This window comes from Puntigrus tetrazona, chromosome 25 (genome assembly GCF_018831695.1).
Source record: "Puntigrus tetrazona isolate hp1 chromosome 25, ASM1883169v1, whole genome shotgun sequence".
NCBI lineage: Eukaryota > Metazoa > Chordata > Actinopteri > Cypriniformes > Cyprinidae > Puntigrus > Puntigrus tetrazona.
Window position 1 is genome coordinate 6204449 of NC_056723.1, and position 25554 is coordinate 6230002.

Sequence of the window (25554 nt, forward strand, 5' to 3'; positions counted from 1 at the left end):
GTGAAAGATTTATGACTTTTTCGGGAATAATCCATTCAGTGCATTTCTAGCGCAAGGAGTGTGAGATTACGAATGCTCCTTCGGGTCTTGGGCACAGGGCATCAATTAGTGTTGTCACTGCTCAGAGCTGTGAAACAGAAGGTTATGGTTTACTATAGTGTTTTCAACACCTGAAATTTATAATTATAGATTAACTGGTGCTACAGGAACCGAATAAAGAGAAAAATAGTTGCTTATACTAGATATGACACGATAGAATCTGAGGTGAGAACGAACGGGTGGAAGTATCACACACACAGGCTGACAAGGATGTTCCCATAATGAACAGTTAGCATGGATAAGCTAGCGCTTAGCCACAGGCTAATGTGGATTTGTGTGTGTATGTGTGTGTGTTCATGTCAGAAGAAGAAACTCAGAAAGAAATTGACAATAAGCAGCTGGTAAAATGCCAGCAGCACCCCGTTTCTCTTGCCCTTCTCTGTTGGTCCATTGGGAACAGTTGCCAACTCAGAGCATTATATATAAAAACACTGATCTGGAAAAACGAGGATTACGGTGTATACAACACCAGCAAAACACACACACACACACACAACTTAAAGGGATAGTTCTCAAAAACTGAAAATGTTACACTCATTAAATCAAAACTGAAGTATTTTAATTAATGACTTTACATACACAACCAGCTAAAAGTTTGGAAGCGCTTAAATAAATTTATCTTCAATTTAAAACCCCTTTTTTAAGGCTACTTTTTAGTTGAGGAATAAATAGTGGCTACATTTGATTGATTGTGTGACAGGTATATATTAAATATTGGTCATTCTCATACATAATTAATGACTCCACTAAAATTTAGATGTGGGTGTCCAAACTTTTTATTGATAATTTTATAGCTATAGCCATCTACAGTATATGAATGTATTCCTAAAGGATTGAAAATAGACCAAAAATAGTGCTGACTCATACAGCAAGCAGGGGCGTAATGCATATTTTTGTCTAATCAAATATTTGAATGTCTCGTCCACCATTACCACCTACAACCAGCTAGCAATAGCAAGCAGAAAGTCATGATTTCTAGGTTATGGCATACAGACTACTCTTAAAAGAAAAAGGAATACTTAATACTTATATATATATATATATATATATATATATATATATATATATATATATATATATATATATATATATATATATATATATATGTGCAACCACTGAAGAAACCAAAAATCTGATTTTTACTTAATGTATATAGCAAATATTGCTTCGCTTTCAAGCCAACCAAAACTCTGATTAACTAACTAAACTATCCTCTTAAGACCCTGCGTCCTAATATTATATTTTAGTGAATTTCTCTGAGACTATATATGCCACAGTTTTAAGTCTGGATGTCCTGTACAAAGGTTATGGGTTTCAAATCAAAATATGACTTTATGTCTTCGTATGAGGACAAAAGCATGTTTATGACATAACAATGAATAGGGAAAGAAATTATATTTCAGTATTTTATAAAATCTTAAATATTATTATGAAGTTAATGAAGGCAGTTATTACTCCTGTTATTACACTTCTTTTTTCACCAAAAACACACTAATATGCAAGTTAGATGTAGTTTATAGATACATTGTTCTTAATGACCATTATACACACATATTTCAGAAAGAAAAATAGTATATTGAATAATTCTGTTATAACATAAAATCATCTTTATAGTTTGTTAAATAGTTTGTTTATAAAACTAAAAATGTTTGGTGATGTTAAAAATCAATTGCTTTTGTGTATACATGTTCATTCATGTTTGTTTTTTTTTCTCAAATATTTTGTCCTCAACCAAGAACATAGAATAACTTATGGATGAAATATCAATATAATTTTTTTCTGAAACTTTCTTTCTCTGGCGTTAAGAGGCTAATAAATAAATGAATAAATAATTATAATAAAACAATTTTACTTCAAAATCACAATGTAATGGTTACAAACCATATGATGGACATTCAAGGGAAATGGAATATCAGAAAGAAAAAAAAGAGTCTTGGTACAACCTTTTTTGTTTGTGTGTTTGTTTGTTTGATGGAAGCATATCTTAATGCAAGTTTGCAGTCGAATGTAAGAAATTGGCAAGGTTGAAGCAAATGGCTGGAGAAGTCCAGCATACAAGTTTATATCTTCACCAAAAGGTCAAGAACCCTGAGCTTTAAAAAAGTGCATTGTTCTATTTACTGTTAGTGAATCAAAGCAATATATACTAACATTTCCTGAAAAATGTAAATGTAAAAAAATGTAGCTGGATAATAGTTTCTTGTTTAGGCCAAATTTAGACTTCCAATGCAATGCTCATTCAGACGTCCATTCTTTTCCTCGTTATAAAAAAACATTTGCGTATCTGCACATGTGTTTTGGTAGTGAAATGGGCTTTTGAGTTACATAAGCTTAAGTGAAGCACAGTCACATACAGCCTGGCTCCCACTCGCTCATATCTCTCAAAACAATGAGCTGTCTGGCCTGGCAATGCCCCAGACAATGGACATTTGGGTCAAGGGAAATACAGACTTCCAATGTGTCCAATGCAAGACTGGTGGAGCCATCCACCACCACAGCTGTTTTGGGCTGGAATCGGATAAAATAGGATGTCTCCTTTGCTTCTTCCTGCCTCCGGTGCCACGCTATCTCTGCTAGCAGACCCGGGAGGCATTGTAGGACGATGAGGCCCACTCCAAGTTTCTCTCAGGAGCACACTTGACGTTGTTGGCTCCTTTTGAAGGTATCAGATGAAAAGATTGATGGAGCGTTCGAGAATTAGCGAGATACTAAACTGCAGGGTGAGGTTTGAGGCTGAATGCCCACAATCAACATCACAGGGAACCAATCAAAGATTGCCATCCGAGCGGACAAAGTAAACAAACGCGCTTCTCTCTCGTACAAAGCTGCTGTATTTTTTTAAATCCCTGTTTCCATGGCACGAGCCGACGCAATCACAGTGGCAGGAGATGAGATGCATTTAATTAGGACTTAATGAGATGACAGAGAAGGGATATGAGTCAGTTGTGGAGAACAACACAGCGGCTTCACACTCCTCAGGTGACTGACAGGCTTGCGGCAAACATGGGCAGAGAGGGCAGCCATGCCTAACCATGCACGCTCTCGAATCGCAGCCCTAATAAACAAGGATGCCTGCAGGAGTGGCTCCACCTCAGGCCATTTTCTGATGAATACAGTGTTACTGGGAAAGGTTACATGTGTGCCCTGTCAATCAGTATTGTGATTTATGATGCAAACGCTAATGTTAGCATTGTGCAGTCAAAGACACATGGACAGAAAACTCAGAGCCGCTTAGTATATAATTGTGGTATAATTTGTAAAGAGCGAAACAGGTCATGTATGCAAGCCAACGCAAGTATAATTAGCTATTAATTGCTACTTCCTGTTTACACTGCCACAAGGACTGAAGCATTAAAGATATAGATCATGTTAAACTCAAAATCTTCAGCATTTGTGGCATATTTATGATTACTAGAACAATTTGTATTTATCATCCTTTCCTTAAAAAACTGAAACTTCAAATAAAAGTGAAAGTGGACCAGTATGATTTTTTTAATGCAAAAACTACTCATTTTAAATAGTATAGCTAAAACATATGTCTGTGTTAAGACAAATTCAGCTGAACAAAACTAGTTTACTAATTTTTAAAACTAAATTTCTATCACTTTGTTATAATGGCATGGTGCCATAATTTATAAGCAACTGTACAAATTACAGTTTAAAGCTCAACTTTAATACGACATTTAATGTATGTGCTTATATGAAAATAAGTTTTCAAATTTATACATTAAAGTCCTCCAAAAACTAGCTTCATCTTAAACAGTAAATGTCTCACCTTGTTCTCCATTTTTGTTTTTTAAATATAAAAAAAGGGAATGAGTTGATTTAAGCTGAATTAATGAATTAAATTGTGCAACAGGATGACTTAAAAATACACATGTTTGTGTGTGTATGCGTCTGTGTGTGTGTTGAGTCGTGGACTGCAAGATCCTATAATCCTACATAGATTTTAAGTTTAACATAAATAATATACAGCATGTACCTGTATATATGACATTACTGAAAATGTTGTTTAATATATTTAATATATAAACATTCTCTGCTAATAAAAACTAACAGGGATAGCGGCTTTTATAAAAAATAACAGTGAACAGGTCTGTTAATAAAAATAAGTTTGAATACTGTGTTGAGCAACTTTAGTCATACAGGTTTGGAACAACAATATGGTGAGTAAATGGTGACAGAATGCTCATTTCTGTGAACTACACCTTTAAAAGGGAAAAGAAACACCGGATGTTACCTGGAGACCAATTGGTGCTGAATAAATGAGCTCATTTAATGCGACCGGCAGACCTGGCGGAATCATAATCAAACGGACGCAGAGACTGCAGCACGTGTCACTGAAGTCAGAAAAATAATGAGTTGACTGAAGCAGAGGCCATTTCTCTAGGTAATGGTGACAGAGGTGCACTTCGAGAAGATTTAAAGAATAGAAGGGGACAACAGAAGCAAAGACAAAAAAGGGTTGGAGTGACAGATACAAGAGAAACAAAAAGATGGGTAGATAGAGTTGTTATTTAGATATACACCATTACCCAGAACCCTGATACCTTTTTGAGGTCACTTAGGAGGAAAGAAGAATATACATAGGGTGCTTCTCAAATGAAAAGCTGCATCCTACAAAGGCTGCATATCTAGACTGCCACGTCATCAAACGTCATCATCAATAACTTAAGCCACAGGGTGACTGAAAGCTATGATTCATTGTATTGCATCAATAGAAAGCCAGCCCGAGGAGGACTCTAGCCTACAAGACAAGACTACAAGGACCAAACTAGGAAGGATGCAGCCTTCCGTTTAAGGAGCACCCATTATGTCATATATGTCCAAGAAATGGGCAGCACATTCTTGCTTAGAATTCTACTACATTCTCACCAGGTTTCAGCTGAACTTCAATCCACCGAGGGTAAGGGAGTCACAGAGTAACTGAAATAAAATCTTAACCATGCTTGCACATTTCAGAATTGGAGAGAAAAGCATGTGTGTTCGCTCTAAAATCAAGGCTATTACCTAAAGGAGAGCTTTAAAGTCTAAGTGACGCAAATGCAGGCTGATTGATTACTCTAAAACACTTTCAGGGACTGTGTCTATCTGACCTCATGGCTGTCTGTCTTTTGATCTTTCTCAACATCGTATTTTCAAAGAAAAAGGAGCAAAAAAGCAGAAAAATCAAACACCCAGCCACTTACTGACAGCCTTAGACTGTGTGCATGGGCTGGTGTAAGTGGTATAATCTTGATTGAACGATCCAATCCACAGAAGGCACAACAGGGCCCCACTTACAGGCTGTGTTCTATTCTAGTGCTACACAATCGTTGGTAATTACTTAAACAAGCTGCATTATTCAGGGTAAGAATAGTCCATAAGAGTGCTATTTCATTCACAATAACGGCAGATTATAACTCTGTGTGTTCCACCTTCTTCTGTCACCGCCTGCCAAAAGGGCACTACACAAGCTGCAATATAGTTTAATAGTTTATAAGTGTTTCCTCATTTAGTTGATGGTTTTTGATTTGAGTCAATAAGTTACCATTTAGGTATGTATTCTAGCATTTCTTGGATAGCTGATGAAGAGTGATATGTGATTGGGGCAGAATAGGTGGAAACAGATCAGTACAGTAGGAACAAGGACGGATCAGTACCAATGTCTTTCCAATCTCGAAACACCAACCAAATCCAAAAACACATCAATGAACTAAACCAATCAATTACCAAGCCTGGAAAACTCAAATCAATCACTGACCCAGGAAAACACCAACCAACCACTGACTCCAAAAGCACATCAATCAACTAAATCAACCAACCACCGGCTCAGGAAAACACCAAACAACCATCGACCCAGGAAAATACAACCAATCACTGAATCGCGAAAACACCAACCGACCACCGACCCAGGAATAGTAACAATCAACCACAGACTAAAACACCAAACCAACCAACTACTGACCCCAAAAGCACATCAATCAACTAAATCAACCAACCACTGACCCAGGAAAACACCAACCAACCACTAACCCAGGAAACATATCAACCAACCACAGAGCCAGGAAAACACCAAACAACCAACCAAACACTCACCCAAAAAACCACAAACAACTATCATGCAGTCTACAGTCTGGCAGTCTGTTATACAGTATGCCAATATTTTATTCTCATGTTTAATACACTGAATGTACATAGTTGGTTCAGGTATAAAAAAAACAAATTGCATTACAGTTGAACTCTTGCACAGGTGGCTTTTGTGCAGTGATTTCCGCTCATTTTCTGGATGTTTGAAGGTGGGATTCTTCATTAGGCTGTGTCTGGAAGGTCATACATTTGGCCCAAGGATCATTCACACACATGTCCCTGTGAGACTGGGTTTTGTGTGACATATGTCATCCAGGCAGGTGGTTCGAACTAGTGCAAAAAACAACTCCAACTGGAAGTGTCACTGTCACTTCCATGACCTCCCTTCATTCTCACACCCTTGATTGACTGCATGTAACATGAGCCCTCAGCATGATGTGTCAGGATGGCAAAGCCCACACCACATGTAATTTGCAGCATTGGGCCGGGACCAAGCATCCTGTCGGGCTCAGTGATGAAACAACAGCTGACATGAGTAAAGGAACTATGCAAGATGGTCATGCCCGCAGCTTTTACATCTGATACCCAGGTGTGGGACTCTTTCTTTTGCCAGCATTAAACACAGTGAAGAGGTTGTCTTCATTCTCAATAGCATGAAGCTTTTTGTCTAAGAGCCAGTTCTCAAAAGGAAGTCTTTCATGTACCGTTGTCATCTACATAGGTTTGTTGTTTTTTATAAATTTTATAAATTTGTCATTTTAAACTTTTAAAAATAAAATTTGGACCAAATAGACCAATTACCATATTAGAATTATTTGTGATGAATTATAGAAATTAAAGAATTTTTTAGTTTTTTTGATCAAATAAATGCAGCTTTGATGAGCCAAAGACATAATACACAAACACACACACATACACACACGAGAAAAAGAAGGGTTTAACCTTAAAAACAACAAGTGTTATACTGCTTTAACTTGTTGTTTTCCACCAAAATGAAAAAGATTTCTGTTTAAATTGCAAATTTAATTGCATTCAATGTAACAGTCTTGTCAGGCACATTCACAACAAAAAATCTATTTATGACACATTAAAAGATAAATTACTTTCAACTAGTTGTCATTTTGCATTTTTGCAATTTTAAAAACTGTCCTAGGTTTTTCCCAGTTGTTTTACTCATTTAAAATACAACAACATTTAATATGCTTCTTTATCAATTTTAATATATACAAGTCGAAATAAGCATGCTGTAAGAATAAGCATATATATATATATACATATTTGCCCACCTTACACAAACCCACATTTACACTTTTTCTATAATCGCTTATTTATCTCACAGGAAGATAAATTTATCATGGCAATTTGATAAACGATGTGTCATAACAAAAACGTCTACATGCACAAGCAGCCATTTACTGGGCTACGGTCCGCCTCCTCTATTAAAAGCAGCATTTTCAAAGCTGTTCGGTTCACAGCTGATTAAGGTCATTAAATAGGTGGGCTGGTTTACAGACGCCATGGAAAGCATTTAGGTAACACAACATCTCTTGCTGAGCGACGAATGTTCAGTGAAGATGGAAGCCTCTCTCATTAACGGCTCTGTATATTCATTGGTGCTCCCAGTTAGATTGTGATGTTCTGAACCCCCCTAAACGAGAGGAATTTTAATGGCCGTAGTACCTCTGATGACACGAGGCAGTAACATGTTGCCAACTGGCCCTCTTGGCTTTTACTAGATGCTGTACGATTGCAGCCGTGGCAACAGGCCACAAGGAAAAAAAGCAGCCGCGCATCGGAGGAGGAAGGGGCCATCTTGAACTGTTTCTGAGCTGAGACATCCTGAGCCGTAGGCACAGATGGTACCTTGAAACTGGCATGTGTGAAGGCTTGAAGGCGCAGAGCCAGAAACAACATCGGGGAAATCCATTTGTAGCACACCTCCACCACTCACGGGAGCAGGAAACTGGTAGACTTGGCTACCTCTTCCACAAGCAGAGGTGAATCTGGATTAAGTCAAGGGAATGAGCCGCATAGTAACAAATAACAAATAGCGCCATTACTAAATACATATACAGTGTAAGTAAATTAATCAATTTGAAGTTGCTTTTTTTTAAACAGATTTTTTTGTCAGTTTATTTTACTTACAATTAATCTGCACGCAAATAAAGTCGGCGTCACGTTGAGAATTTTGATAAGAGAAAAGGCTTCAATAGTTAACCAAAGCTAACGACTTATTTTAAAGCTTTATGAGCTATAGGTGATAAAAAAAACAGTGAGTACGACCTACAGAGTCATTTTTTGTTGGAGGACAGGATGTAAAATATGTACAAATTGCTGTGAGATCGGACTAATATATACACTTTTTGTTGTGATTTGGATGTTGATTCCTGGTGTTTAACCAACAGATCTTTTTGAGAACGTATTTTCCTGGAGAACAATACATCTACAGCTAGACCAGCACTAACCAGCCTGGGAATTCCAGCATAAGTTGGTCTTTTCAGCAGGGTAATGACTTATTAGTGGGCCTAACTGGGCCACTTCAAATTGGTGAAGACATTTTCTCAAACCAGACCAGCACTGCCAGCTATCTTCTCCGTACAGTGTATTCTAATGAACTGTGAGATGGAGGCTTCCTCCAAACTCGTACGGCCTGGCAGCTTCTGACAGAACCCAAAGGGACGTCGTTCTGCACGCCAAGCACAAGAGCACACAGCCCTGACCTAATACTCCATTTTTCCCCACCCTTTTTCCCCCCGCTCTTTTCTTTTTTTCAAGCCAAACATGTTTTGTAAGATAAGCCTCCTTAACCACGGCAGATTCTGCACGCTTTTTGTCTGTGTGAAAACGGATTAGAAGAGGAAAGCGGAGTGGGAAAAAGCCATAAAAAGTGAGAGAACGAACAACTGATTTTTTATTTTTTTTTCCATCGGGTTCTTTCAGAGATTTGAGCCCGATGACGCACTGGCGACTGAGGGAACGTTCTGTGACGGGGTTTGTTGAGAGGACAACAGACTCGATGCCAAAGTTCTCCAGTCCTTCGTGCCATTACTTAATGAAAGTGCTGTAGTCCTTTCTTCAACTTCCTGTGGGTTTTAATTAGATCATTAGCAGAATAGATTTAATTATAGCACGGGCAAGTGCACGACGCATTAGAGGTGCACCTGGCAAACTTGGTCCATCATCAAAATATTGGAGCGCAGAGGAGCCTGGGCTTTCCGAGGGTTGGCAGCGAGTTGGGCTGCAGTGGCCTTCTGGGAATGCACAAACATAATGAAGTATTATATTCATACCGCAGCAGGAGCTAAACATCATTTTCCTGAGAGCAATAAACCAGCAGGGATTCTGATCTTGAACCTGACTGGCCTACTTGAGTTGAGCTCCAGGAACAGCGTTATTGTGCTTTTACCTTATTTTTGGCCTTCTGACACTTGCTCTGTAGGTACAGTAGAGAGATGACAGGAAATTATGCGGAGAAAGGGACAAACAGGACTGACATAAGCCATATTTAAACTTGCATTGAGCACCACAGGTCAACTTTGCAAAAAATATTGGATTTCTTTCAAAATACTGAAGTAGGCAGGATTTGTTTCTACTAAATTTGCAATGTTTCCTTGTTCAGCACCCTTTCTTGCAACTGTGCTATCCACTAGGTCACAGCTTTGACTAGAAGCTTGCTTTTTACAACTGGGATTTATCATTGTATGGCAAAGATGTCCAAATCTTATAATCCTTTTGCGAAAATAGGAAGATTTTCATGTATAAAAGCCCATGTGCACAGTTTGAGAAAACAGCAAGTATGACTTTACAAATTAAAACAATCAACAATATTTGACACAAAAGTAAAAACCCAATTTAAATTAAGTGTGCAATATTTATTTTGCATTAATCCGACAGTATATTTTATACACATTTTAAACATTAAAAACATTAAATATTACTTTCATTTAAATGTTTTCTATAATTTTTAGCTTTATTAAAATATAAAAGCCAACGTATGAATGCATTTTAAATGTATAATTTCATGCTTCACAATCTCTTTCACTATATATTTTTATTAGTTTACAAAATATTGTAAAAAATATTATAAATATAAATAATTATTCCTAGCCCAGACAAAACAGTCTCACATTTGGCAATCTTTAGCACCAACAAGCTTAAAAATTCTTCCTTTATTGAGCTCTATGCGGGTTACATAGAGAAAACAACGACATTTTAGTTCAAATACAGAACTAATGCCAAACGCCCCTTATGAAATATCCAAAATTCACTATCGTGCTTTTGTCAGGCAGATGTGCTGGCATATTAGTTTTGCGCTGATATTTTTCATTAACTTCGCAGGCTGTCGTAGTCTATTTACCAAATGAATACGCAAGGTTTACAATGAAGATGCAAATGGAGGAGAGGAGTGTTTGACTTTCCGCCCTGGCACCAAACAAACGTAAATTGTGCATCCCGAACATGGCAGACAGAGAGGAACAAACAAACTCCCGCAAACAGTGATATTTGCGTACGCATAGCTGTCAGTTCTACTGTCATGCGGCGGTGTTTGTGTGCATTTGCATCTCTCTTTTTGTCGCTCCCTTTTGCGATTCTCTCGACCCCCTCCTGACTTCATTCTCTCGTTCTCCATCATCTTTTTTTTTTTGCATCATTTATTCCAAACCACTGTAAAACGCTAAAGCTATCTCTCTCCGCATCTTTCTTAATGTTGCTTTTTATACCTTGTGCTTACCGACATCTAATGCAGATTAAAAAAAAAACCAGGCATGTAAAAATAAAGTCGGCGCTGACATTCCCCAGGATTGGTTTGCAGGAGGTAACAGCTCAGCGGCCAGCGTGGGGTCCCACGACAGGGGTATTGATCCATACAATGTCAGCAGGGTTGGCGTGACCTCCCAGGGGAGAGCACAGGCTGTGCCCGGCGCATCTGAGCATCACAGCCCATTAGCCCAGCTGATACCGGGAGCAACTCTCTACCGGAAAACCAGTGGAAGAGGCCAGCCGCTACAGAACAAAGAGAGTGTTTCAGGATATGAGTTTGTAGTCCAATGAGAAGATTGAGATATGGATATCTACACATACTTGCTTACAAACACTTGTAAAAGTTGACAGATTGAGTGTTTTCGTACTCAAACACCCAATACATCAGTTCTGGTGAACCTCAAGGCTCTGTTTTAGGCCCTCTTATCTTCACTACCTATATGCTACTATTTGGATGAATCAAACTCTACAGGTTTAACTTCCACAGTTACGCTGATGACATTAATGACATGACCAATCTAAATTTAGTAATACTCACGTTTAAATGGATAGGTCAACCAAAAACTGTCATTAATTACTTACTGCATCCAAACCTGTGAGAACCACTGCACCATGTCCTCTTCATATGCGCTCGTGATACTCTCCATAACCGTGGACATGACATGAGAAGTATTGCAGAATAAAGCCGTTAATTTAGTTTTCTTTGCACATAAAAAGTAATCTTGAAGCTTTGTACAATTACACTGATGTCACATGAACAGTTTTAATGAAGTCTTTACTACCTTATGAAGTCCTTACAAACACAACTTGTGATTTTAATAAAGCTTTTGTAAATGCTGAAATTAACATTCACTAAGATTAATAAAAGTATTGTTCGTTCTTAGTTCATACTAATGTTGTTAACTAATGTTAACTAATGAACCTTATTGTAAAGTGTTACCAGTTTAATTACATTACATTATTAATAAAGGAATAATCTTTTATTATAATTTGCATGATTACTTTAATTGTATAATTTAAATAGTTTTATAAAAAGTTATAGTAATTATATAAATTATTATCAAAGAATTATATAATAGAACAATATAAATTACTTTATAATAAATGTGTTAATATAATAATAAAAGAAATATAAACATAATATAAGAAATGTAAATAAATAAATACATTAGCTACATTTATCAAATACCCCTTGAGAAAAAAAAGATTTAACGTTTAAAAATATTAAGCAGCGTACGGATGTAATCAGAAATGTTTTTTGAGCAGCAAATCAACATTTTAGAATGATTTCTGAAAGATCACATGGGATACTGAAAATTGTGATTAATGATGCTGAAAATCCAGTTTTGCAATCATAAGAATACAGCCAAAACTTTTGAACAATAGCTTATATCAATTGTATCAGCACATCCCAAGAGGGGGCAGGAATTTTCCTATAAAAAGAGAGGGAATCACATTAGTATACACTGCAAGCTTTATTTGAACCTGCCTCTCCTGTACAACATCCAGAGTTAACATCATGTGTAAAACAAGTTCTCTTTCTTTCTGTAAAAAAATCCCTGCACTTCTAGGCTCCTGAGCAGACAAAACCTCAGACAAAAGAAACACGATTCCTGGGATGACAAAGCACCGTACAGTATATAAAGCAAGTCAATACTGTGGTTTTGACGTTTAGCACAAAGCAGGCAGACGGCGTCACAGAGCAAGTGACTGACAGCTGAGCACTGGAGGCCAGACCCCAGCCTCACAAACACCATTCTTACTGTTTGACTGACAGCTTTAATCGCTATCACACCGCTCCATCATTTAGACCCCAATCTATTTTAGTCAAAAAAGACACATCAGACAAATGGACACCGTTTCATTATTTTATAAAGGCAAGAAAAGCTTGGTCAGGTGTGATATGCATGCTGAGAAGTTGAAGATGGTGCTATTGTTTCATGCCATTAAACAAGTCAAAAGTGAAACTGATAGGGAAAATATCGGTTAAACGTATCGGTTTACTGATTGGAAGGGATGTTAATAGGGTAATACTGTCATTGACAACAAAAGCTAAAGCTAAAAGATAAAGATATAAAAAAATTTAAGTTAAAATACCTAGTGTCAATAGCATAGTATGAAAACTTAATTGATATATGACTGCACTGAAGCATCCAAAATGGCGCAGAAATATGAGAGAAAGGGATGTAAATATTTGCAACTCTAATGTTTAGGGCAGGTATTTTTTTAAAGAAGATAAAAAATTTCAAAGTAAAAGAAATTATTAAGAAATATGAAAAAAAGATATAAAAACACTAGTTAAATAAACAAATAAAATAAGGCAAACTAAAAATGTTATAAAATTGTTAAAAGGCAAAAAATATATAACTATAAAATAAATTATTAAAATGAAAAACGATTGACTATATTATAAAAATAAACATTTAAGCATTTCAAATCATAATTTAAAAATACATTACACTTTATTTTAAGGTGTACTTGTTACAGCAGAGTAATAGTAATTAACTACATGTACTTACTATATGGTTAGGGTTAGGATTAAGGTTACTTACATGATATTATGCATAATTAATTGTTTTTATATTAATAGGTACTTGTGTGTGATAAAATAAATAGTTACCAAAAACATATAAAAATACATAAATATAAGAAATAAAATAAATGATAATAATAAAATAATGATATATATAATGATAACATAACTATATCATGAAAGGTCAAAAGTGAAAAATAATTACATAATTATAAAATTAAATTAAATTCATTATTAAAATAAAATATACACATAAAAAAACATAGCACAGCTGTTTCGCATTAAATATATTTTAAACTCACGGTACTGTTTTTGCTTAGGTTAGGCTCTAACAAATGTTTCGAATAGAGTTTTCCAATCTTAAATTCAGAGTGGAATCAAAAGCACAAATGTGCTGTATATAACAGACACTCATTTAGCAAGTCCTTATTTAGAATTCTAAAAAGCGTTACAGTTTCCTCTTCCAGCTTTTTGCTTGTGATCAATGCCGAAATCAGCTGTGAGTCAGCTGCTGCCACCCCAACACGCTCTCCTTCTCACGGGTGACACAGGGACCCTGTCAGAAGCCTTGGCTATCAAAAAAAAGAAACCTCCTCTTTTGACACATCTCTGACAAAGAAGCCAATTAGTCGGGCCTCTCATGGCGCAGACCTGTTCTCGTGTATGCCGGAGAGAGCTTTTATCCTGCTGTACAAGGACATCTCCCCATGGAGAGATGACGTTGACGCTGAGCGCTAGTGGCGCGAGGGTGTGAGTTTCACGGGGGCGACTGCAGGTTGGTGTGATGGACCTTTTTGTGTGTCTTTAAACACCGATCTACACTGAAAAAAATACCATACAGGAAGTTATAAAAAGGATAACCTGCCTGTCCACTCCTACACAGTTTTTCCTGCACTTCAACATGACTCTGAGAGAGAGAGGGGAGAGAGAGAGGGGGGAACGAGGAGTGAGAGAGAGAGTGAGGGGGAGAGAGAACGAGTGACTGAGAGAGAGAGAGAGAGAGAGAGAGAGAGAGAGAGAGAGAGAGAGAGAGAGAGAGAGAGAGAGAGAGAGAGAGAGAGAGAGAGAGAGAGAGAGAGAGAGAGAGAGAGAGAGAGAGAGAGAGAGAGAGAGAGAGAGAGAGAGAGAGAGAGAGAGAGAGAGAGAGAGAGAGAGAGAGAGAGAGAGAGAGAGAGAGAGAGAGAGAGAGAGAGAGAGAGAGAGAGAGAGAGAGAGAGAGAGAGAGAGAGAGAGAGAGAGAGAGAGAGAGAGAGAGAGAGAGAGAGAGGGGAGAGAGAGAGAGAGAGAGAGAGAGAGAGAGAGAGAGAGAGAGAGAGAGAGAGAGAGAGAGAGAGAGAGAGAGAGAGAGAGAGAGAGAGAGAGAGAGAGAGAGAGAGAGAGAGAGAGAGAGAGAGAGAGAGAGAGAGAGAGAGAGAGAGAGAGAGAGAGAGAGAGAGAGAGAGAGAGAGAGAGAGAGAGAGAGAGAGAGAGAGAGAGAGAGAGAGAGAGAGAGAGAGAGAGAGAGAGAGAGAGAGGAGAGAGAGAGAGAGAGAGAGAGAGAGAGAGAGAGAGAGAGAGAGAGAGAGAGAGAGAGAGAGAGAGAGAGAGAGAGAGAGAGAGAGAGAGGAGAGAGAGAGAGAGAGTGAGTGAGAGAGAGTGAGAGAGAGAGGGGGGGGGAGAGAACAAGTGAGCGAGAGAGAATGAGAGAGAGAGAGAGAGAGAGAGAGAGAGAAAAAGAGAGAGAGAAAGATGCTTTGTTCTGTCATACTAATATAACAAGAAACATAATTTGCAGTGTAAATGACTTATGACATGCAATGAAAAATAAAAGTTTAGCGTTCAAAGGTTTGAGAGCTGTGAGATTTGAACATTTTGAAAAAAAACTGTAAAAAAAAACGACTGTATTTTTCTGCATTTATTTTTCACAGGTGTTTTACCAGTATTTTGCATTTCATTACATTGTGTTTTAGAATTAACCGAAAGGTCAGTAAGATACTGGATAATGTTATATTTCTATGTTTTTACAGTGACCTGTGCTGCTTAATATTTTGTAGAAAAAGGGATATGAAAAGAATTTATTTTAATTAAATTAAAATATATATTTAATTCAAAAAATATATATATATTTGTAACATTATTTTATGTCACTGTTTTTCATTTTTAAATTCAAGTATTCATTTTTGTTAATTCTGTTATTAAAAATAACTCTCAATCACTAGAGTGATAAAATGTGCGCATTAAAACCAGGAACATTTATAATTAAAGTAAATATGGTAAATTTTAAGTTTATATCTATATGTTCAATTATTATGACCAACATCATGAATATTAAACTACAAGTTTGATGGGTAATTCAGCAGTTAAAAAAAATGCTAATTACAAAAAGTATCTTTTTTAAATACTAAATATGTTATTATATCAATATATAAGAAAACGTTCATTGCATAGTATGTTTAAGAGTGACAAATTGAGATTAGTTTGAAATGAGATATAAAATACTAAAAAGATTTCCATTAATTCCTTATTAGTCACATGGCATTTACAGCTCACTGTAAAAAAAAAAAAAAAAAAAAACTGCACTAAAGACAGATTTCAAACTGCATGCTTCCAGCAAAAGTGCTACTGAGGAATGGAAATGCTACCAGAGACTCCAGGTTTTATAAATCTCCTTGTTTTCAAACTCAGATAGACCTTGAATAAGCATATGACTGTATTCAACTGTTCAGAGCAAAATACTCTGTTCAGGAAAGAGTGCAGAGAGCTCAGAAAACAGCTCTTTAAGGGTCTGAACTATTTACATAATTAATGACGAAATCAGGATGGAAGAGACTGAGCTGCTTTGATTAAAAAAAAAAAAGTTTCACTTTCAACAAAAAAATGAACATGGCACATGACATCATCACAGTGTTCTATAACCTCACAGCAGGCCTTTCACCACCCACAGCCCACCGCATCCTCAGCACACACACACACACACACACACACACACCAGACTGTGGTGTGGGAGTCAGGCTGAGATCCGACAGATCTTCCAGTTCACCATCCACCAGTAGGGTGGAAATTTACAGATTCTGGTTCCGATCCAGCAACAAAAATATAAATAACAGCTAAAATAGCAAAAATAATCATACGAAAATAATAATAAAAAAAAATATGTTTTTAGCAGCGCTGAGTGTGAAAACTGCTATAAAAACTATTTTTAAACCTAGTGTTGTTTTTTTCATATACCGTAGCACAATATTGGTATGATTATGTATTAACGGTTTATGAAAGGATACTTTTTTTTTTACCTTATTTTTACATTTACAAATGTATGATATGTGTGTATATTAAATATCCATAAACTATGTAACATATTCACATCTTTCATTCACTCATTGATCTTTTTATGAGAGATCGTTTAGCAACAGCTGCTTAAAATTCACAGAATAAATTACCTTTTAAGATATTGAAAATAAAAAAAAATTATAATATTTCAGAATATTACTGCTTTGCTGCATTTAAAAACAAACAAATGTAGCCTTTTTGAGCATGAGGCGCCTTTCGAACAACTTACTAACCCCAAACTTTTAAACTACATTTTATACATATTTATAATATAAGTGCCCTTAGTAGTGATTTCTACACGACCGAACTTTGTATGAAGTTTCTCCTGCAAACGCTAAGATACTAAATATAAAATAGCTGATTCTCAGAATTTATTTACAAAGCCAGTCAAATCATATAGGAGCTTGCAAATTTGGTATCTTCATATTTCGGGAAAAACTACCAAAACATCCTGCAAAGTCTGGTTCTTTTTTGACTTTTTTGCCTGTGTTCCTGTAGAGGGAGTGAGAAAAAGTACATAAAACAGTGAGGGATGGCAGCCAGTAACACAGGGAAAGTGTTAGAAAGAGAATGACAGATGCACAGACGGAAGAAGATACAAGATTCTGGTACAGTCGGTACCCCACGTGTTTAAGAATATAACTTTACGACCTCCACAGACAACTGACTTCATCTGTGTCATTCTGCTGCTCCGGGTTTTATGGGAGCTGCCTTTCAGAAGTTTGTAAAGTGGCATTGTAATGCATCATGGGGCATGATGACTGACGGTCTCATTGCCTGGATTCATGGGCTGGTAATGGCAAGTAAAGCGCGATGAATTGTAAAAACCGGTAGGCCGCGACATGGCGTAACTGCCTGAATCCAGCTTTCACTCTGTGATGGATTTCTGCATACTTTAGTTAGACTCAGAATCCCTTTACGATGTCAAATCTGTTACGCGACAATCCATACAGCAAACGAAAGGAAACAAAAAGGTTTAAAATCACAATACATGATATACTGTAGCGAAACATCACATTTGTCGCCCATCTTGATGCGGTAGGCGATATCCAGCCCTAAAACTGACTTAATTTGTATAGCAATCACATCAGACATTAGCATTAACCAACCGAAATCCATAAGCTTTACATTTCACCTGACACAAATGAATAATGCAAAAATGCTAATAATGCCTCCCGGAAATGCGATTAGTCATTCCAATCGAATGCCAACATTTCATAAGGCTCATCAAAATCACCAACAGGCATCATCATTAATATCCATTTCATATTTCAATGAGCGAAGAGGACGGCGTCAACACATTTAATGTGTTCTCTCAAAGCACTCAACTTTCATCAAGCCAAATAAAGCTCTCATTGGGGCTCAGGGGCCTTCGGAGCCCGCGGAGACAATGGAGCATCTCTCCTTTACTGATGAGCATCCTATCGCATTTCAGGGAGAGAGACATGGCTGACTGACTAACCACAAAGTCAAAGGCTCATTTTGGAGTTCTTTCACAGAGAAGGAAAAGATGTAAGCTGTTTTAGTACGCTCCTCCCGTTGCGAGGGGAATAAAACAGCAGCCACATCAACGGTGGCATGAATAATAAATAATGTCATCTCAGAAACAAAGAGAGAGAGATGGATGGAGTGAGAGGGAGTGATGGAGGAAGATGAAAAACCGAGTTTGCATGCCAAGGCCAGAAAAAAAAAAAAAGAACAAAAGAAAAAAGGAGGGGACGCCTATGAGTGACGAGTTTTAGAGAAGGACAAAGTTAGAAAGACTGAGAGAGGGCGAGAGAGAGAGTGACAGAGTGAAAATTCAAGAGAAATTGGCATGAGGGAGAAAGGAAAGAGACCACCACCAGAACTAAAGCTAAAAGTAAAGCTAAGACAAAACAAGCAAACAGAAAAAAAAGAAAAAGAAAAGCAACGAGAAACAAAATCATCGTATTTACCCCAAACTTTAAAAAAGCTGTATTTTATATACAATGCAATGCGTTTGCAGTGAAAATAAAGTGATATTAAATGCAAAGCAAAAAAAAGCAAAAACAAAACAAAACAAATAGAATAAAACAAAGCAAAAGAAAAAAGAAAATAAAAACATTTCACTAACACAAACAAACAAAAAAAAAAAAATAAAAACATTTATTATTATTATTAAATTATTTATTAAATATTTTCCAACTTTTTCAAACATTTTACAATTTGACACATTCTTATCAACCAAGTTTTCTACTATTTCAGAGTAAAACTGACTAAAAGCCTGCACGCCGTCTATATGAAGGAAAAGTGACATTTTATTGCAAGCAGGTTCAGTGAGCGGACTGAGAGTTTTTAATGAGAGTTACCCCCTCTGCTATTGCTCATAGGGATAACCTTTACAAGTTTCCTATGAAAAGCATTGCTGGATATATCGTGTCCTCTCTGCAACGTTCCAAAGGAAAAAAAGATGCTCCTGTAGAAATCCAGAAGGCAACCTTTCATTTCGCCACACATGGCTAGCAGACACATGAAAGCGAAAGCCCCACTTCAAAAAGCAGGTCGACCAAAGCAATAGGCCCCTGTATTGATTTCTTTGTCTTTTATCCAAAGCTGCTGAAAACAAATTTCCTTTGGTGGTCGGGTTATGAAAACAAAGAATAAACACAACGCAATCAGGCCCTTGATAGTGAGACTCTTACTGCAAGGGTCGCAAAGCTTGGAGAATCTCCAAAACAAGAGGCTGCCAGAATGTATTGTTAAAGTCGGTATAAATTCAAAATGTATTTACTACCATAACGCCTTATTGTTTATCATCAACCAAAATAATAAAAGTGTTGTAATCTTTTATCAAAACGTAATAACATGCTTTTAAGTCTTTCCACTGTTTTAAAAATACAAATATGGAAATTAAAAAAAAAAAATGTATTGATCCAGAACTCATACCTTGAGTTCTCTGTAAGTACGGTGATTTAATAATCGTCCATGTCAAATGTCAAAATAGAAATGGGAGAGCGATAAGAACACTGTCTCTTTGTTCCCGGGACCTGACCCCATGTGTGGTGTGAATGACACGACTGGAAATCTCATAAAAGTCACGGCTCTGTGAAGACCACACATGGGATGGAGAACAAAACAAAAGGGCCAAAAAAAGAGACATTACTGTAGTACATGCCTGTATGACACACAGTGTTGTAAAGAAAAAGACATGGCTATGTTTTACTGCAGAAGCCGTTTGTTTGTGACCAACTGCTGTTTGATTGATTTTACCTGGAATGTGCATAAAAAAAAAAACGATTTCTGAAAAAAAGAAATTATATTTATATTTTTATATATTATAAAATTATTTTAAAATTTTGTTATCGGTTTTTTGCAAATAAACTCTTTAAATACACACATGTAGATGTATATATTTAAGAAATGTATTTAAATATATATTGATTTAATATTGATTAATTAAGATTAATTTTTAAAACAATTCAATGTGTTTAAAGCGATGCAAAGTTTCAGAAAACATTCACAAACGTGTGTAAAAAATTGTGTAGATTCTGTGCACGCGCACAGTTTAAGTTAACAGACTGCTAGTGTCCAGGTTGTACCTGAGACTTGGCATGAAAAAAGGTTCTCGAACACCCTACTAAAGTGCTTACAGTGGACACATGTAGTGACAAATACATGACACAAAGAGTTCTAGAACATTTTGTACAGAAGACATTCACCAGCAACGCTCACCAACACAAAATCTCGCATGCATCGGTTTATGACAGAAAGAAAATAAGAAGTGCATTTGCAGGCTGTGATGGACAGCACAAATTGGGGTGGACTGTGCGGAGGTGACAGTCTGCGGTTCCATGTCCTTTCCAGCACTCACCGGCAGGAAATTGGGAAATAACAGTCCTGTCACACTCATCCAATCCAGCCTTCATTAAGTAAATCATCTCTCTCTTTGCCCGCATTCTCCACCACCGTCTCCCCCACAACTCAGGCGGCTCTACCGCAAACAATCGTTGTTTATTCAGAGCACACAACAGAGGGTCTTTGCTTACTGTGGAGTCGAGGAAGTGAGCGAGCCAATCTAACACTGAGAATTTCAAGAGGCGCACGTTGCCGCAGACTGTTAAGCCAATTATCGAAAGGAGTCATTTCGGTCAAGCAATTTTAAACCATCAAACGACTATAGACAAAGACGATATGTTAACAAGCGCTCCGCAAATCTGCTCTTTAGAGATTAAAACCAACAATCTCTGTCGGCTGGTTTACGTGCAAAGCTCCCTTTTTAGAAATGGTTGCGGGTGGTGCTCAGTAACACATGGTGGAGAACTTTATCGTCATAAATTATGCACTGAGGGCCAAAGCATCTCACGAATAAGAGCAGCCATGATACTGCGCAGAGTATGCAAAGATGGAAAACACATTGTCCCCATTTGCTAAACATGGCCTACTTAAGAAGATCTATTGCCTGGTGTAGATGAACGAGTGAACCCAACTTCACGATCCATCTCTAATAGTATGAGTCTCGGGAACAAACAATTGACTTTCAAATGAGGTGTTTAATCAGAGGGTTTGAGAGCATAGTAACACACGGGACTCACATGTAGCGCAGGTGGGGGTTCTTGGCAAAGGCTCGCGATTGAATCGTACGTAAGTTGCAGTTCACAATGTTCCTGGAATGGAAAAGACAAACACGCATTAGTTGTTGTAACCAACCATTCTGACGTTGCTAGACTTTAAGTTGAAACTTTGAAATCTTGAAACACATGAAAAATTGATGGCGGTTTGGAATATATTGACTTTTTAAAGACACTTTCTGCATTTAGTTCATTCTGAAATATATAATTAACAGATTCCCACAAATTAGTCTCACTGTTTCAAAAGAACATTTCTATATCGAAAGAAGTTTTAAAACAACTTCAGTTTCGTACTGAAAATCAAAAGAACATGCAGATGGACTTCAGCTGATCATTAATTTATGCCCGATTCTAGCTTTTTTCCCCACAATTTTTTTTTACATTTGTTTCATCTGCGCGTCAAATGTATGCAAAGAGAAAATGTTTATGACAAATATTCGAAACGAGTGCAAGAGATGTGAGGAAAAACTTGAGAAACTGTAATACTGTGGGCGGGAAAAACACCTGTGGTAAAGGACAATTAGGTTATGCTAATGTCAAATGCTACGCTAAGTTGCTCTGATTACCCTTAAAGATTTTGCAAAAAGATTTTAGGTGTGCAAATCACAGGTCTAAGAGGAGGTGAGTTGGTAAAAAAAAAGAGTGAAAGACCAGTTCATGTTCGTCATTTTAAATGGATTTGACAGCAGCTAGGGGCTAAACGGGCTGCTAATTGCCTAGCCGTCTTGCAGCAGTGTCAAAAGGGGAAATGTGGAAGTAAAAGGGAAAAAACATCATCTAATCTTCTCTTCCAGTCTGCCTCCTCTCCTCAAGTAACATCATTAAGGGCAGAATATCATCAAGAGCCTGCATCCTTGCTCCCGGAGTTATTTACGCTGGCAGCTGGAATCAATTATGTATATTGAATACATTTTTTTTTTCATTGGCATTTGTGAGATGTTTATTTGCACGAAGCACTCTCCGCTCTTGTTATTAGGGATGTTTGCGTGAGCGATTACATCAAAGTATTTCTTTTAGAATGAGGTTGGAGACTTGAGCCCGGATGAACATGATACTTAACATGGATAATCATCAACTGCCAATTCTGAATCGTGAACGGTGGCCTGTACGGAGGTCTCGGAGCAGGCGAGACTAATTCTGAGGAAGATAATTGGAGACATCAGTTATTATTTAGAGGATAGGATTTTTAGCCTGTACACCCAAATCCTGTCAACATTCGGCCTGATTGATTTACAGCATATGGTTAATTACGGATGCAATGATCACTAGAAAATGTAAATGTGTCTCTCAAGGCCTGTTTAAAACAATGGCAATGGCTATAACATTAAATATACAGTTTTAAAAATGTGTTAAATTATTTAAGAACTGACATCTGCACTAAATATGATGATAAACAGAGAATGATAGTGCTGTAATAACTTAAAAAAAAATTTCAGATATTAAACAACCAAAACCTGGTAGCCAATCAGAATCTAACATACTTTGAAGAGATGTAAAATTTAGGTCACACTTTATTTTAAGGCCCAATTCTTGCTTTTGCCTCAACTTTTACGTTAATAAATTACCAATTTGCAGCTTATTATTAATAGTTAGTAATGTATTGATTTGGATTAGGGATGTAGGATATTGTCATGGAGAATATGTGCTTTATAAGAACTATCAAAGGCATTTCAGAAATGTAAAAAATGCAGAGAGACACCACTTTCCTTAAAGGGACTTTGTTACTAATAAACAACCAAGATGTTAATAATAGACACGCTTATGAGCAACTATTTAATAATAAAAATTGGTCCCTATACTAAAGTATTGCCGAAATTTAAAGCGGTAGATGACAAAACTGTAGCAGGCTTATGATAACCAAACATTATTGTTAGAGTTATTATTCTTAGTGGCCTTTAAAGGGACAGTTCACTCAAAAATGTCATTTCTGTCATAATTTTTTCAATCACAAAAACATACCAGTGGGAACTTTTTCGCGAAAAACATACTACTAAATACATATTCCTGCGGTTTCCAGCAGAATAGGAGGTAAAACAGTTAGCACTTGTAAGCGTTTTCATACACAGTTATGGTTACAATATGTTTCACTTTCCAGATGTAACAAGTTTTCATGGTAGCTCGGCCAGCATTGAATTGGACTGATGATCGAGAATCCTTGAGAATCCCGTAAAAAGCACGACTCTCATGAAAGAACGCAAAGATGAGAAATCAAAACATGGTCTACGCTACTCAGCGGACATTTCAATTTTACATTTTAAATAATCTAAATGACATATTTACTTGTGTTTCAAAAACTGAAGCCCTATAGTGTGGCATTATATCACACCATAATTTCATTATATCGCGGCACTACATCGTACCACGATTAAAAACCTAGAATAACCAAAAGAAAAGGGGATAAGAAAAGAAATAAACAGAAATAAACAGAATCTTGCCAGCTCAGAAATTCCCACTAGAGGCTGACCGTTGACCAGGTTCAGCCACATCACCCTTTTAGTAAAAGCTGAGAATTAACCGCTAATGTGAACCTTACTGATCATTGCTCCTGGTCTTCATTAATCGGTAGAGTTGTAACAGAGAGGAAGAGGAAGTCTAAGGGGTTCTTATGAGCAAGGAAGCCCTACTAATGAAGAGCCAAGTAAAGATACGTGCATGACGACAGCAGACTGAATGAGGTAAAGCAAGGCTTGACCAGATGGAGGGTGTTGGGGGATGTAATTAAATTTTTTGGCTACTTCAGCAGCATTATTTGATCATTTTAAAGCAGGCCTTGGGGAGGCACTTTTTATGTGGGTCTGGCTAGAAAAAGCTTTCGGATGCCACTGTGAAAGTCGCCGATGCTAGCGTGTCATCGCTAGCAATGCGTTCCTGCAGATGTCAGATCAAAAAGCTATTTTCGGCGATTTATGTTTCTTTTTTTTAAGAGTGGCGTCTCCCTGGCATTGACCCCACATTGATTTGTTTGTTCTCGGGTATTGTCCTAAGAAAGATGTGGCGTGGTACTCACAGTCTCTGAAGCCCGGTGTACAACTCCATGTCGACGTCCCTCAACGTCTGCAAGCCCGACCAGTTCTCAATGTGTCTGCAAAACAAATCCAGAACATAGAATTAAAAGATATTCATCTACAATTTCCCATAAGCCTGCAGAGAAGAGAAAGATGCTGTAATTAGCTCAAAACAAGAGCGTGATAAAGATTAGAAATGCACCAATATCAAAAATCCTGACGAATAAGCCGATAATAATTATGTTATGGCAAATAAATGATAAATGGCTGATATTAAAATTATGTACTACTTTGTCTAAAATAAATAAACAAATGAATAAAACACATAAAACAAAAAAATCTATTATTAAATGCTACAAATAAATGTATATATATTTAGTTATCTATTTACAGAGCTATAAGAACAAAAATAGACAGTGTTTATGATATTTATCCAAGCAGTCCAACACTGATACCAGTGGTTGACAGAAATAACTAGACCTCTTCAGAGCAGCTGTGACAAGAGCCAGCTGGCATCGGCGTTTTGTGAATTAGCGCCCATTACAACACAGACTCTGATTAATAAATGTTTTCAGAAGTTTCGCCAACGCCATAACTATGTTTCTAGAAGTTTCCCCAGCTCAAACACTTTGGGCATCCGCTGCTAAACGCTGATAAACACAGCCGCTCAGAAGAAAACAAGGGCTTGCCGACGAGCAGACGAAATGAAAGTTTGAGCTCTGTGAATCATATTAAAATGTTTGTCCTTTCATGTCGATGCAGGTATAAACATTACAAACACACTTTAAAAAATAAAGACTTCAAAAGGGGGGGCTTCATAGCAATGCCGCTACAAGACATTGTAGCTGAAAATCTGCATCTGAGAACAAACTATGCTTCATTTCAAGCAGACCATGATAAATGCAGTAGAGGTGGTCATTTCCTATTCAAAGCCAGTTATCAGAAGCAGAACACCATCATCTCACCTCTCTTCGTTTTCATAAGTTACCCATATCAAATTGTCACAGTTTGCAATTTGAGAACATCAGGATCCAGCCGAGCAATTGAGCATTGGCCGTTTAGGCAGAATCTCTCATACGCCAAACAAAACAAAAATCAGCACGAACAGAACCATCCACAAAGATTTTCAGACCAAAAATGACTCCAAAAAATGCTAATTCTTATTTCATTCTGTGGTAACTGAATATGTCGA

At 37.1% G+C, this 25554-nt stretch overlaps 1 protein-coding gene across 2 annotated transcripts in view; it reads right to left on the reverse strand.

The window, feature by feature from the left end:
- Positions 1-25554, reverse strand: part of ntrk3a (neurotrophic tyrosine kinase, receptor, type 3a) — a 184417-nt gene that overhangs the window by 124015 nt on the left and 34848 nt on the right. For both annotated transcript variants that reach the window (XM_043228369.1, XM_043228368.1), the window contains exons 2-3: positions 24365-24439; positions 21322-21393 (exon numbers count right to left, since the gene is read on the reverse strand). In XM_043228369.1, the coding sequence (XP_043084304.1) occupies positions 21322-21393; positions 24365-24439 (147 nt within the window). The remainder of the gene's footprint in view (positions 1-21321; positions 21394-24364; positions 24440-25554) is intronic.